The sequence below is a fragment of the Opisthorchis viverrini genome (genome assembly GCF_000715545.1).
Source record: "Opisthorchis viverrini unplaced genomic scaffold opera_v5_180, whole genome shotgun sequence".
Lineage (NCBI taxonomy): Eukaryota > Metazoa > Platyhelminthes > Trematoda > Opisthorchiida > Opisthorchiidae > Opisthorchis > Opisthorchis viverrini.
Genome location: NW_008751837.1, coordinates 99243 through 115145, shown reverse-complemented (window position 1 = coordinate 115145; position 15903 = coordinate 99243). Strand labels below are relative to the sequence as shown.

At 45.7% G+C, this 15903-nt stretch overlaps 1 protein-coding gene across 1 annotated transcript in view; it reads left to right on the top strand.

The window, feature by feature from the left end:
* T265_07673 (hypothetical protein) overlaps nucleotides 1-15903 on the top strand; it is a gene marked incomplete at both ends in the record, with an annotated part of 42462 nt that overhangs the window by 11060 nt on the left and 15499 nt on the right. Inside the window, 9 exons of the mRNA XM_009173252.1 lie at nucleotides 126-253; nucleotides 980-1040; nucleotides 1772-1918; nucleotides 2925-3305; nucleotides 7021-7089; nucleotides 7179-7568; nucleotides 9457-9778; nucleotides 11237-11714; nucleotides 15125-15567. Of these exons, the coding sequence (XP_009171516.1) occupies nucleotides 126-253; nucleotides 980-1040; nucleotides 1772-1918; nucleotides 2925-3305; nucleotides 7021-7089; nucleotides 7179-7568; nucleotides 9457-9778; nucleotides 11237-11714; nucleotides 15125-15567 (2419 nt within the window). The remainder of the gene's footprint in view (nucleotides 1-125; nucleotides 254-979; nucleotides 1041-1771; nucleotides 1919-2924; nucleotides 3306-7020; nucleotides 7090-7178; nucleotides 7569-9456; nucleotides 9779-11236; nucleotides 11715-15124; nucleotides 15568-15903) is intronic.

Genomic DNA, 15903 nt, shown 5'->3' with positions numbered 1-15903 from the left:
TCTGCTTCTCTTTGTAGCTAGGTTTCGAGGTTTTCAACGTATCATTAGTCTCAGATTTTTGAGGCCGGTGAAAGAAAAAAATTCACTTGCTCTATCTTTCCATATTCTTCATCCCTCGTTTTCAGAGAGCCCAGCTACCGACCAAATTGGCAGTCGAAAACCTCAAATCCAAATTCGCCCCTGGTCAAAAGGTGACCTGCCGTGTGATCGACCATGACCTGTTGGAGGACGTTGCGATTGCCACAATGAAAAAGTATGCCCATATTTTACTTCCCAAACGGTTCTGTTGTTTTCACCGGTACTGCAGCTGTTGATGTCACTGTAACAATACTAGTTCTCTCAAGTTGATCTGGAATTCCCCCACTTTTACTTCGACTTCTTCATACAGTTATTTGTAGTATATTTAGTTAAATGTAGTCTTGTGATGAGCTCGGATTAGTGGGGAAGGCACCAGTTTACATAAATGTGATATAGTTGTCAAAAGCGCTTTCCGCTAGATCAATTCTATTAGGGTTTTGTAATTTGATTATATATTTTTAACCAGTCGTATTGTATGCTTCTCCATAGAGGTCGTTTTTGTTATGCGAATCTGGCATCGAATATTCATCTGTGCTGTCTTAGAGTGTTTTTCGTGGCATCCGCCCATCAAAGCGTAATTGGTTGCCTCATTATTCATCCTGCCCAGTGGTTGGATTGCGAATTTTCTGACCGGAAGTTCTGTGGTTCGTACCCGACCTCTGCATCTCGACTTCTCTTGTCTAGGCTTCGGCAACGTGGCAGTATTCCAATCTTCGTGCTTCTTTCGGTTGGCATGGCACCTAGGCACCGAAGGGATGTTACAGCTAAACGATGATCTTATTTCATTTTTTTCCTACCTGCTTCTTTAACGGTTAGATGTGGTGACCGCTTGCACTATCTTCGTTACCATATTGTTCATGGTACTGTACATCTTTGTTGTTTCACCCTTCTGCTTCTCCAGGAAACTCCTACAACTACCTTTTCTGTCAATCGAAGAATTGTCCCCTGGAGACTTAATAAGCGTGAGTCCGCCTGTTAATTATCGAGCGTTCCGGTTCTTTTAGTCCACTCTTTCTCGACGCTTCGAGTTTGTAGTTTGTCATGTTTCAGACGTCTTAGTGCGAGTTTCATAGTGGAAAGGCCCCAGTTTAAATCCACGTGTGACTTTCCTGGTTACCCCTGTCCAGGTGTGGATAACCCGACGGTATCTCTTCATGAGGGCCTACCAAGAAGATACATCCTGTTCTGGAAAATGGCATTTGTGACACAAAAAGTTTCCACTGCAACCCCTTAAGGGGATACCCCTTCGAAACCCAGCTGGAACCACCTACTAGTTCCCCTAATTGAGTGTTCACGTCGCAGTGGCATTCCTCATCGAGAATGTCATGTCTACCTGTCGACTGTCATACAAAGTGCTCAATAGAACTAACGCTGCTGCTTCACTATTCGTCCATATTAGTGGGTTCTTATTGACTCACCCTGACCTGTTCGGCAATTTACCATAATAGCAACTTAGAACTTGTCACTCGGTCACGCTACAGGTTGAAACTACTGTAGGAAAAATTGGACTAAGAAAGCACAATAGGACGATGTCTTTCTAGTTCCTGTTAGATGCAAATGTACACCTTCGTTTGTTCGTTTTAACTAGAGCACTACACTAAATAGGTATTCCCAGTAAATCCGAAAATTTTAGCTTCATGGTCTGTGTATATCAGTGTTCTCACTAACGTTTGAATTTCGCCCCACTCTCTAGGCCGTTGTGAACCGCTTCACGAAAACTGGCGTTGTTGTTCGTGCGGAGGACAGACTCAATGGGCTGATACCTTATCTACATCTTGCAGATATACCGTTGAAGCGTCCGGCGGAGAAATTCCAACGTGGGCAGAAAATTGATTGTCGCGTACGTTCTGGCGTTTACGTACTCGCTATGTTTTGACCTAAGTTCGAGTGGCGGAAACCTAGAGGTGGACAGAGTTTGAGGTGGTAGAAGAGAATGAAGGATGTTGGGAAAACATTTGGGCGTTATTGCAACATGGGTCCAGACGACTCTCTGTATATGTGGCTGGAGGTGTTGGACGCTTTGTTGTCAGTGACGTTCATGGTGTCACTTTCTATCCAGATTGTCTAACTGAGTGTTGCAAATGTAAACACCTCGGATGTATTCGGTAGGCTATCCCTGGTCTCCCTCGCTGCCTTATTTGTTTCTTCTTTCCAATATAGGGCTCTGGTCAAATAAATTAACATGATTGTACTGCAGTGAAGCATTAGCCTTCCCATTTCGACATTGCTGCCAATGATGATGATGGTGGTGATGTTTTAACCAAATGATATTGGAGTTACGTGACCCACTGACCTTCACATCTTGTCCCTGATAATTTTCGATTGATCGCAATTTCTTAGGGTGGATGCACACCGGTTTTTCCCAAGCCTAACTGAACCCATTCCAACAGAGTTATTGAGGTTGGCGCTACAGCTCCAGCTTGTTCCTCCACAGACATTTCGTTCAGTTAGTTTGAATGACAAATTTCAACCCTTTGTCAGACACTCATAAGATTGAATTGGTAGCTTTGTCCCCCTTGACCAAACTTTATCTCAGTGGTTGTGCTGGTCGCGTTTTGCTTTCTCATCGTGGACACTCAATCAGTATGCATAATTTTCCAGACATTGGATGCTGTGACATTTTCAAAAGCGTGTTACGTCAAAACATGTACTCTGCTGTGTACTTCTCGGAGTACTTCACTGTACTGTACTTCACTGAGCCCATCAGGGTAGGGTGTTTTTATGGTGACTTCGAAGCCGCCAAATTAATTGACTGAGCTAGTCAGTTATAGTCCTTACTTGGCGTCGAAGGTTATAACTGATCTGAAACCATTTCTCGAATGCATTTCGTCTCTTTTTTTGCCTAGGTTCTTACTCTGGACAAGGGAGCAAACAAATTGATTCTGACAGCAAAACGTGGACTGGTTGACGCGTCATGTCCTCTGCTCGGAAGCAAAGAAATGTTCGATTGGGTTCAGCGTGGTGTAAAAGATCAGACATTGTTCGCTGCGTTTGTGGTAAAGATCAGCGAACGGGGTTTGCTACTGTCTGGATTGGGTGAACTGCGAGCATGGCTACCCAGGCGTGAGACAGGCCTTGCGCCGGAGGATGTGCTAGAAGCTACTTATTTTCGAGGGCAAGTTCTTCGCGTGCGCATTGTCCACGCTCTGAATGACAGTTCGCAGGATGGTGGTAAGGAAACTTCCGAGCCCAACAGATCACGTTCGAAGTTTCTTGTCTCCCTCAAGGTTAGTTACTGAAACCGTAGTTTCACCTGCATCTCTGCTCCTCAGAACAATCAACTCGAGGGATTCAGTAACAATCCGTCGCTCTGTATCCGATTGATTCTCCTCTTGATGCACTATCTAGAGGTGTGGTGTTACAAACGGTTTGACATTTCTGATTTTCCCACCTTTTATTTTTTGCTCAATTATATTAACTGTTTGTAGAGCTCTTTCACCGTTTTCTTTAGGCGAATAACAGGGTCTCATATGGCGTTCAGCTACCAATGGCTCACAGAATGTTGGTTTACCACTGATTGACGCTGTTTAAACGTATATGTTAACTAATTGGAGGGTTTCCACCATTCGTCAGCTCGTTTTCCTGCACTTTTATGGATCGTTGTACTCTCCAAATTAATGCTTTGCTGTTTGGTTGTCCTCACTGGTGTTTTCCGGATGTCAATCCTGAGAACATGGTAAAGAGCAGCCACCATTTCGTTATGAAGACCCTCTGCGTCAGTATCCAAGTGTTGCCCCCTATGTTAGACTATAAGCCCGCATGGACTATAAGTTTCTGAAAAACTCACGGGCGTACGCCATCCCGCTCCCGATTGTTGTCTTTAGACTTGTTCTCCGATCGATGCCCCAATGAGAACCATGGGTTCTATTTTGTGGAGACCGTCACCAAGAGACTGGACCTTACCGCGGTGTGACGGTTTGCGCATCTCAGTGATCCATTGAGCTATACTTGGAGGGGTGTTTTTCGGTGGGATGGTGTCACCGTGACACAGAGCCTCTCCTAACAGGTTGGTCAAGAGTTAGAGGTCTGACGAACAGTTTCCTGGTCTTCCAGGTTGAGGGTTGAAACATGGGGTGACTTGTTCCGTTGAAATGGTAATGCGTTCGCATTTCCGGCCGAACACCGCTGCCTTGCGGTTAGGCCTTCGAGCGAAAAGTTTTGGATGAGGACCCTAATCGTCCTCCTGTCTATGTGTGGGTGCCCTGACAGTATTCCAGTCCATATACAACCGTAAACTGCACATTTATAAATAAACTCATGCCAAATCGGCCGTCGCAGGGTGCCATCAGCTGGGTCTTACTCGGGCCGGGCCTTACTCGCTGCATACAGTAGGGCGGGTAAGCGAAAAGTCTATTACTGTCGCCTCTCTTTTTTCTCTTCTCTTCTTCTTCCCTCTCTCCACACCCGATTAATAACTCTCCTCCTGTAGGCCCAGCACTTAGGACTGATGACTCCGTTCATCATGCATCGGTTTTGCGTGCAGCATCTGCTCGTCACATTGCACCGACATCCTCAGGTATCTCCAAATCAGTCTTCAAGCTCTGACACCCAGTCTATCTGGCCGCGTTCAATGTCCGCACTCTGAAGCAAGCAGGACAACAAGCTTCTCTCAAACTCACACTGGACTCCCTTGGCATTGATGTGTGCTGTGTCTCAGAAACGAGAATTCAAGATGCAAGCACAATGATTGAGCTAACTGCTCCGTCAGTCTCCACTCGCTTCCGGCTGCACAACTCTGATGATCCGGAGGCTGCTGCGGTGGGATGTGCAGGGTTTGGTATCGCCCGGTCACCGGGCAGAAGTATCCTTGCTTGACTGGATGCCCGCTGATAGTCGCCTCTGCGTGGTTCGTCTGGCAACGTCTGTGAAGGAGTCTCGCAAGTGGGAAGTTGATCGATGTTTCTTCTCCCTACGCTCCAACTGACTGTAGCTCCGACGCCGTCAAAGACAGATTTTACGACGCCCTGAATGCCCTGTTGTGGTGAACTAAAGCTCAGACATCGTGGTGGTTGCCGGAGATATGAATGCACAAGTGGGCAGGCTTAGTATATCTGAGACTCAACTAGGAGGTCGACATGCGTTGGAATCGGTACGTACGGACAATGGGGAACGATTGCTTCAGCTGTGTGCTGATTGCAGGCTGTTTTTATGCAGTACTAACTTCCGAAATGGCCGAGGTCGTCTGGCCACATGGTATCCAACGACAGGACGGCCACAATCTCAAATCGACCACATTACCGATGGCGCGGATCAATAACTGATTGCCGGTAGTTTGGAGCACATTTGTGGACTCGCTTCTTCCTGAGTTTACCAGGGCCGCGTGAGGTGCGGTCAAATTGTTTGGCAACTGAAACACTGGCAGATCCGGATGTTAGGCGAACTTACCCGAATCGTCTTGTAAACTCTTCGAAATGCTCCACCATCAGATGTGAACTCATACTGGGACGAGATTGCCACCTCTTTTCATAGTGCTGGTAATATCGCCTGTGGCACGGCACCACCAGGCGCACTGCACACTGGATATCAGACCGAACGGTGACACTGCTTAAATCTCGGTGAAATACCCCAACCGGTCCCGAACATAACTTGATGCAATGAATTATCAGGCGTCAAATGAAGGTGAGCGTGCAAACCGACCGTGAAGTAGACACAGAAAGCCAAAGAAATGGAAGAGACCCAGAAAACCGGTAATGCCCGAAGATTCGTGCGACCGCCCCTGTGCGAAGCCACCTGTGAGCGAAACCACCAAGGATCGGAATGGAGTGAACATCTCGAATAAAGAAGAACGCCTCGACCGATGGGCCGAATACTTCGAACAACAATTGTCATGGCCGCCAGCTGGCACCCGTCTGGAGCCAACAGATGACGTAGAACCCTTGACGGTGAACGTGAAACCACCTATAGCCTTGAAGGTTTATGACTGCGTGTGTTCTCTTGAGCTCCACCGAGCCTCTTGTCCGGGTGACCTCCCACCTGCATTGTCCTCATTCAGAGTTCCTCTGGTCTGTTTGTTTGCATTTGGGAAAATGAGTTTCTCCCAGACAACTGGAGCAAGTCGATGATAGTACCCATTTTCAAAAAAGGGGCTCTTATTGGGTGTGGCCACCACAGGTTTATCGGATTAACCCCCGTCGTAACGAAACTGTTGGTGTCAATTGTGCTTCGTTGCTTACAGTGGCTCGTGAGACACTGACTCGAGAGCAGCAAGCGGGATTTTGGACTGGTAGGGGTTACGTTAACCACATCTTCACACTTCGTCAGGCGCTAGATTAAAACCATACGTACAAGTGACCCACAATTCTAGTGTTCCTGCATTTCCAAGGCGTTCAGCTGTAGCACCCTTTCTGTGCCTAGCTGCCATGCCACCCGAAGGAAGCACGGGGCTGGGATACTGGCTGGTTGCCGAAGCCTAGACAGGGGAAGTCGAGAAGCTGAGATCGGGTTCGAACCGCCATTGATGGTTACTATCTTACTATCAGGTTGCTGAAATATGTGTATACTACAGTGGGCAAGCAGGCGCTTTGATGCTTGTTCCAATTTCGTCCGATGAGTTCTTCCAACACTTCTCATCAGTTAAAACGACATCAGGTCCACTTCACGTAGTCGTCGGAACAAAATGCGCCTGCCGCGATCCTGCTGCCTTCCATTTAGCCACTTGTCCAGATAACTCCACCACCTTGCGCTCTACCTATGCGTCTCCCCTAGATATGTGGTGGAGTGCCATTGAAGAGTAGTTCTGGTCTTATATATGATTCCGTTGCGCAAATTGTATGCTGACATTTTGCCTCAGTGTGAATGAAGCTTCATTTGTCTTGACTTGGAGGGTGTTCTGTCGCTGCTCCCATTATGTTGTGTCGTTTCACGTATACAGGGAACAAGATGATTAATCTTATTAGGCATGCATTTTAAAGTCGACCACATTTTACGGATTTTCTTTTCCAGTTAAAAGGCAAAAATGAGCCTTCGACAAAGCAGCGGAAAACACAACTGAGTTCCGTTTACGTCGGTCAAGTAAGTTTTGTTTCTTTTTTGGTTGTATGACTCCATCTGTTTATCCTATATTACTTCTTATTGCACCTGATCTCCTTCGATACAACCAGGTTTTTAACGCCAAGGTTCGTAAAGTTCAAAACACCGGCCTTCACGTCGATTTGTTTCCTACAGACAACACTTCCAAAGATCCATCTATGTGGTCAGGATCAGTGGGGTCTGGCTTTCTAGCTTTTGATCACCTATCTGATTTTGAAAGTAACTGTGCCCTGTTCGCACAGTTCATGACACGATTGAAACCTGGGGCGGTGTTGGATCTGGACCGATCGGGACCACGTTCCGTCGTCGTCATCAACAAGGCCTCTTCCACAGTAATTGTCTCCGCACGTCCAAGTCTTTTGAGGGCTGCTTCCAACCATCAACTCGCGGAATCAGATGCGGAGAATAAAAACGTCGTCGATATACATACCGGATTTGTTAGTGATTTTAACGATTTGAGGGTAAGTATGATCAAGTTGCCATTATTTTCATGCCATTTCTTTGTACAGGCAGAAAACCAAAGGATTCCATGAATTGGACAATGCCTACAAACCTTCAGATTGATCATAATCAAAGTTAGCAATGCACGATACGGTCGTAGAGAAAGACCACCGTATGTCGGGAGCAAAGTCTCTGTTTTGGAACAGTAGTAAAATACGGTGTAGATCCCCTATCGGTAACTCGCTTAAGCAAACCTAATTTGTCATTTTTGAGGTGGTAAGTGCCCATATTTGTGCTGATCTGACTGCAACTTATCTGGGAGGGAGAATGTCTTACCAAGTGACAGCAGGCGCCGCACTACCATATCAAAAGCCGGGATTTTGGCGTACAGGAGAGCCATCAAGGTCTACAGTGTTTGCTTTGTTGCGAGCGATTTCAAGTTTCCCACACCGAATATCGGTCAATCTGAGACGACTGATCGAATCCGCCGACAACTGATTGCAGGTTTCGTCATGTCCGGAACTCATTAGACAGTCGCAGTCCTCGAAATTCAAAACTCATTTCTAATGATTCAGCAATCAGGGTGTGGGACTACCCAATACCAGCTTTTCGACTGCTCTTGTCTTGGACGAATTGATAGTACCACAGCCCTCTTGCCTCCTCCGGTTTGTGTTGCGGGTGTGCACCAAACCAGTATCCCAAATAAGCTAGTGAGGCCTTTAAGTCTTCGGCTGCAGCTGCCAACTAACACCACTCTGACGGTTTATGACTGGATTCGCCTGTTTCCTTTCATCATTCACTGTTGAACTAAATAGACCGATTCAACTATCGTCACCGATGTAACCCGTAGGAGTGAATTCGTGTTTAGTCTTCGGAATGTTATTAGTTGGAGTGTTGATATTTAGCATAATTCGCACGGTTTAAAAAGTTTTTTTAAAATATATATATATCTTTCCGCACTGTCAACGTGCAGACCTTAGGAAGTATACTCATGTCTCCTCATAATACTGATCTGTGCTTCCCCTTGGTCTGTGTTGACCAATCTGATAATTCGTTTCCCAAACAAAACGGTTTGGCACTGTGAACTTACAAATCCGCGCTCATACCGTTATCTACTAAGCATCTTTAAACTCCCCACTTGTGTACTCTTACAGCCTCGGAACACCCGTTTGTCTTCTAATCGGTGCGTGATCAGACTTCTACTTTAGGTACGCTGATCTATCCACATACTTTGGTGTACTCTCAAGCTACATAGAGTTCTGCTTCGATTGTGCTATCCCATGGAAATCCCATTTATCAGTCCAGATCGTTTCACTTGGCTTGCACCCAAGATACTTGGTTGATATATGAAGACAGCTTACAGGTGTGAGACAAGGCGGTAAAAAGGCACGGTTTGGTGCTTATTCACCCCGAGCTTTCCAGACTGAACGACCTTTCATCTTGCGGTCAAACAAAACTAACATGTAGGATCATCTCTAAAATTGAACTCGGCAAATGTGACTAGGATTTGTGATATTCGTTTAAATCAACATATCATAATGCTTGTCTTCATAAGCAGTTTAGATTGAAGCTATTTTTGGTTTGGAAATTCAAATAGCATATTGTTTGTTTCGAAAATTGACCTGGCTTGATACGTTTCCATAAAGTTTAGTTTTTACTCCTTTCATAACAGGCTTGCGCTTATTGCGTAGGGTGTTGCTCCACGAATCAGAAAGCCTTGATGAATGACCTTGATGATTTCTTGTTTGTATCAGTTGTCAGGGTTAGCTAAACGGGCCGATTTCAGGTCGATTGGCAGATAGTTAGGTTTAGCGCAATGCTCTTATGGTCCACCTCTCTTGCTTTTCCCCATCCCTGTTTCGGCATCTTAACTTGTGCATACATTGTTTTCATCTCACTTTTCTAAAGGTCGGCACCCAGTGGTTTGCTTGGGTAGTAAATCACGTTGATTACGGCATTTTCGTGCAGTTTCCTTCTGGTATTCGCGGTCTGGCCCCCGTGCGTCTTTTGACGGACACTCGTATTCCCAAACACGTTGCACTGACTAGCCTGTTTCCTACGGGCGCGACTGTCATCGCTAAAGTTGTCGAACTGGCATCGTCCGAAAAACGTCGCTGTCTAGTCACTCTGAGAATGCTGGATACTTATTTTGCCGAAGAACACTACGTTGATATTGCGATCCGGTCGCTGGAGAGCTGCATAATGGAGTTGGAGTGGTTGTCCCGTCGACGTAAGTTTTGTTTGTGTTACCGCGAGTTGTTATAACTAGTACCCGAATACTGGATATATAGCTCCTCTTAATTAGTTTACAGGCGTGAAACATTCATACACCTTGTTTTCAATCTATGTGGCGTACCTGGTCGACGGTTGCGCACAACGGTTCAGCTTGATTTGAGATTGAACAGTGGTCGTTGTTCGGCTCTTGTAGTACTGGTTCTGCGAGTGTACTGTGTCACACAGTGGTCTAAGGTACGGTTGTGATACGTGGCCTCTTTGAGCAGCGGAACTGCGACATTTTCAGGTCATCGACAGCTGTTGTTTCAGAACCATAGCTCGTGGTAGTTGGTGTCGGCGAATTCGCAGCGAGGCAGTCAGAAAACGGTTGTTTGGCTGTGTGACGGGGAATTCATTCGAAGAATGTATCCAGCACCAGAATCTCTTTTGGCCATGTATCGCGTACGCCGAATTACTGAGGAGAGTGCTGTTTCCCATGCTGAATTAGGAGTCGTGCAAGGGGTGAAGTGAAGGAGGGAAATGAAGTCGATCACGAGGAATCTAGGTACTGTCGGTTTGACTCGATTTCCTGGAGGGTATCCTTGTGGTCCCCACTCTGTATGATTAGAGACTCTGTAAGATATGGCCGATGATCGATTCAGAGACGTTCTTGTTATCAGTCTTTATCCAGATTGTTTGACTGAATGTCTGGGGGTGTGTGCACCTCAGAATGATTGTAATAAGTTAGCATTAAGTCCATTCGCCATCAGTTTTTTCTTCGTAGTAAGGGTTTCAGATAAATTTGCTTGTCCGGCGGCGAACCATTGGTTTTGGACGCTGATGTTATGCTGTCAATGTTGACGTGAATGGCCCAAAAACAGCTGGTTTTTGGGGTCATCGTCAAGATGTCATTCCAAAAGTTTCTGTGTTTCATAACTAGGTTCCCACTGCTCAGCCTGACATACCAAGCACAAACGGCTAACCAAGCCCTTAGACTTCACTCCTCAACATTCTCAAGGTGATCATGAGGGAGCTTACTCAGTATTTTAAACCGGCCCTTCGTCTAGGGGTCCCATTTTCCATGGAAACATTATCATTCACGTGCCCTACTTCGGTACCATCGTGGTTCCACCCCTCGCACCACTCTCTGTCCGGCTAAGCAAATTTTCCTGGTTTACCTTCGTTGGAAATTTCTACCGGACAGAGAAGCTTTGTCCTTGCCCATGAAAACTTGGAGGGAATCACTTCAGTAGCACATCGAGTTTCACCAAGGTTTCTTTGTCACCGTTTTTCCATAACAAGCAACGGATCTTCACCATGTCTCTATTCTGTACTGGAATGAACGAACACTCTTCCTTCATGCTGTCTATCGGCTATCCTCCCTACGGGAACAAGGAGAAATTCACACACCGCCCTTGTCCCACGTTTTTACGTTTTTGTTGGTAACGGACCTCTACACTGTCTCGTTTTTTAGAGCATCTGTTATCTAGTTTTCGCATTGGGGATCTAATCGAATTTCAAGCCGAAGCATTGGATACGATAATAGTTAGTGGCCAAGTTTCGAGACTCAAGGCAGACAAGGTCGGCAAACACCCGATTCCCGCGATTGCGTATCTCGCCAACGCAGATGGCATTGAATGCGTCCCGGGTAAAACCTACGCTGGAGTCGTCTCTTTTATTGATCCTACTGCTGAACGTCTCGAGGTCGCATTGTCTACTTGGTTGGTAAACTCTGTGAGGAATCGAAAGAATAATGCTGCTTCTACTCCACGTTTGGGACAGAAAGTTTCGTCGATAACAATCGCGTTTCGGAGTCGCACTATAGCGGTGGCTGCATTACGTGGGCACGCCTCTGGTTGCTTTGGGATTCTGCCCGCCAGACGAACCTTCAATGATGTTTTGGGTGGGAACGCGTGGGCAGTTGGTCAACGCAATGATGTCACTTTGCGCCAGTAAGTTGTATTGTTTTCAGAGATTCTTAGTTTCTTGTCAAGAGACGTCACAGGGTGTACGAAGTTCGATCTTTTATACTGAAGCTCTCCGTTGTGCCCTTAGAGTCGAGCTTTCAGTCGTCGACTTAATTCAGAACTTCATCACACAACTTTCATTAAAGGATTTTCCGATAAGTGGTTGTAGTCAACTCCACTTCTGTATAAAAAATATGCGACTTTATAGTTTGTTTATTCACAACGTTCGTTTGTGTCTTACTGTCATTCTTATTATGTCTAGTGTCATCTGGAGGCCATGGATGTCATAATTCAGCTTCCAATGGGACATCATGGCAACAGTCTGTTGTAGTGCTCACTGCAGTTCATCCTTTCCAAGTTGTTCATTACTGTTCCTGCTCTGGCCTAACTAACCTTTGAGACAAGTACACGTGTTCAGCAGTGTACGAATGTCCGTGATGTTTGCCTAACAGGTGCGATGCTGTTTGGAGTGATCACTCCTCACTGCAATTGCTTGACAGCAGTATACAGTGTATGGTAGAATTTAGGTGATGCAGACGTGACTGTGTGTGTGTGAATAAGCTTCGTTTCTTCACCCCGTCACTACGCAGTTGATATCGAAAACCAACGTAGGACAACACTGGGAGAGCTGCAAGTATGTTGGCTTGTTTGAGGCAATGGGTTGAGCCAGGACGATTCATTCTTCTATGACTCGACTGTCGCTGAGCGGAAGATCCACTTTGGACACCAGTCACTTTGTGTAGAGTGCTTTGCACAGCTCAGGTACGCTGCCTTTACGCGGTTACGTTCTTACTACATCAACACAATCCTTGGATAGTTGTATGAAGATTTATGTTGTTGAGCTACTAATAGTAGTCAAAACGAGGATTAGCGCTCTTCGCCTTTGAAAGTATCAGTACTTGGATGGGGTAGATGTATTTCTACCGATACACAGTAATCCACGTCAAACTGACCAATCACAACGTTCGAATAAGATCAAAGGCTCAGCTGTAGTGGAACCTGACTTCAAGAGTAAACAGGCTAAGTATTTCTATATGCTCCTGACAAACTGCCTCATCGCAAGGTATGTGAGATCCAAGTATAGTTGCGCATTGATTTGTGCGGTTGATATAACGGAAGCTGTCGGAACGCGAATAGTGCATTTCATCTTTATAAAAGTTTTCCGTGGTCTGGCGGCTGGTGTTCGTTATCTGACTCAACCTTACCGTATTTTGTTGCCCCAGCGCTCAGTGTTGTCAGGGTTCTTGACAATAAGGTACCAGCTAAAAGGCCAATCATTCTAGAAACCAATTGGATTTAGGTACATGAAAGATAGGCAATTTTTGGAGATTCAATTCCCCCAACAAACGAGGGCACCACAGATGTGATTGGCGGTAGTTTGCTGGAGAATCATATCTCTCTTGTACATATCTCCGGTGAGATGGCTCTATTTTTTCAGTGTGAGAAATGGGTAGACAATGTGTAGCTTCGCGTGGTTAAAAATACAACTACAACAACTACTCTATTTATATTTCCCGCCTTTCATCAGTAAGCAGACATTCACTTGGCGGTTTCTTCGACTGCATCCGGGGCTAAAATGGTGGCCTCCTCTATAATCTGGAGAATCCCCAGTTTTTGTAAATCTTCCCCTTTTACATGCACACATCGGGATGCGAAGAGTCTTCCAGTGACTGAATGGCAGAGCCTTTTCTACTTAGCTGCGCTTCTTTTCTTGGAATTTTCTTTCAAGTCAACTGTGCTATTTGATTTGGCATGGAATTCCATGTGCTGGTTGTTGTTTCAACTGCAATGCTACTGACTGCGATTATCTGAAGTCTTATATTCGGATATTTTTGCTTCTGGCGTTAGGTAGCAGCGTCTAAGTGCCACGAACCTCTCATCTATTTCAATTGGCGCCTATCAACAATGCAGCCATAAAGTTAAAATACTTGAGGGATGCGCTTGCCTGACCACCTTTTTCAACCAGTGCTCCATCATTTGGAAGATCGTCAGTGACTCGAATGGCAAGTTTAACACTGATACTGAAGTAAGGAACTACCAGGTTTCTACCCACAACTTACCGCTACTTTGCTGAGTGTTCGAAGCAGTGCGGTTTTGATGGTGTGCAAACCATTTCGCCTACCAGTTTGCTCAGTGGCGGTCGCACTAAATGCTGAGTGCCGTTGTATATCTATTTCATTCAGTTCTTTCTCGACAACGAGTAATGACGAGACCGTAATACTTTTTGGTGCAATAAAGGAGAGTCTAACAGCTGCTTACGGAAGACAGAACTCGGCAGGATCCAACCAGCTGGGTTCAGAGCCTTTTACCACTCTGACCTAGGTCACGAGCTCAGGTGGCTGATATTCTACCCCGCTATCCGCCGACGATAGCGCTTTCTCCTCTGCTTTCTCCCCCATGTCGACAAGGTACTTGTTCTTGGTTCACTCATCCAGTATAGGAATGCCGACGCTGTTGTGATAGGCTATACCGATTGCAGTGCCGAAGCATATTTAAACCATTGAAGAGCACTTAAGTGGCCCAAGAAGTATTCTCTTTTTCAGTATACTGTGCTCTTTCACCCCCATTCCACATTGTCATCATTTCCCTTCCAAAAGTCAGCGCCTTGAAATGCTTAGGAGTAAAACTTCCTAGAGATCTTAGCTGTTCTCGCTGTGTTGAGTGGTCTTCAGCAAAGTCGATCGATCAACCTTCCACTCGCCTGGACTGAGGTTGTGTCACAATCTTACTTGAGGCTTACAGCCTCACAAGGTATGTTGTTTCCCGGTTGTATTTACTGGACCCTTTGAGGAAAAATATCACCTTATCGCAAAGTCGAGGCACGATGTGGGATGCAATGAAATTTTAAGGATTGTTCATGCTGATTTTCCAGTCAGTCACTCTCTAAAACTTCTATTTAGGCTTTCTTTCGGATAGTCAAGATCCTACTCATCCCGTTTTATCTGAAGCCGTTCCTACTTGTGGAAGACTGTGCAAGTTCAAACTGTTGTTCTCATATGCTTGAATCTACTATAATTAGTCTGACATCGTTGATAGCAATTCGGTGGTCTGACTGGCCATGTTTTTCTAACCTCTGTCTACTTTTCGAAAGGTTTTAATGCGACTATCTGACGCTGCTCTAATTCGCATGTCGAGAATTGATCCTCGTTTCTTTTGACATTACCCCAAAGCAAAGTTTGGTGTGGTCGCGTGCAAGCAGTACAATAGCCGTTATCTCCAATTACAGCGACTTTCACTGTCGTGTTGACAGCCCACATGTTATCTTAACAAAGCTGAGCTGACAGAAGCTCGTGATTTTTCCGGTTCTTGTTGTGTATTACCATTGCCTACTAACCGTTTCGTTCCTTCAGTATTCTTTCGGAAGACCGACTGAATCCTTTATTTCTCTTCATCAGGATTTTCAGCGATGAAGGGACCACCCCATCTGTCCACCTGTGTACTTTGGCCATTTACGATCCAATCACCAATCCGCCCGCGCGCCGCTCCTTATCTTTGAAATCAAAAAGTGTAGTCCCTTCACAAGAAGATTACTCCAGCACAGATTTACTTGTGGACCTTGTGGAGGGCCAACAGCTTTCAGGCCTTCGATTTGACCGCTTGGTTGGAAATATTGCTTTCTTCCAGCTTTCAGACTCCAAACATCAAGTTGTTTTCTGTCATCTGGTAAACATCGCCCAAACAGCCAAAGCAGTCCGCGCTTTTCAACTTCATCCACCCCCCGTTGGGACGGTAATGCCACACACTGCAACGGTGTTACATACAAGCGCACAAGATCAACGCCATAGTTCGAACAGGCGGGGACCATTGAGTGCACGTTTGCCGGAAATTTCGTTCTTGGGTGGGTGTTTTTTTTGTAAATGTCAATTACTGGCCGTTGGCTTGTTCGGTGAACTGGACAATTTGGTCGCGAACGTTTCAGATTCAGTCTAGGTGACTTTTTCAGTGCTTTGTGATTGGGATCGCTTTGAGGTTGAAAATGTGTGCCTGAATCTGTAAGTGGCCGAGCTAAGTCGACTCGGGTCGGCCTTGACCGATCTTTGATAGTTTTTTAACATTCCTGTTGAATTTTTTCTAATTGTTGGGTACCCGGATAGTCTTGAGACTTGACCTTCCCCGTCCTCCTTCGCCGTGACCTGTGTTCGTCTGCCTACATAGTGACTCACGTTTCTCAGTC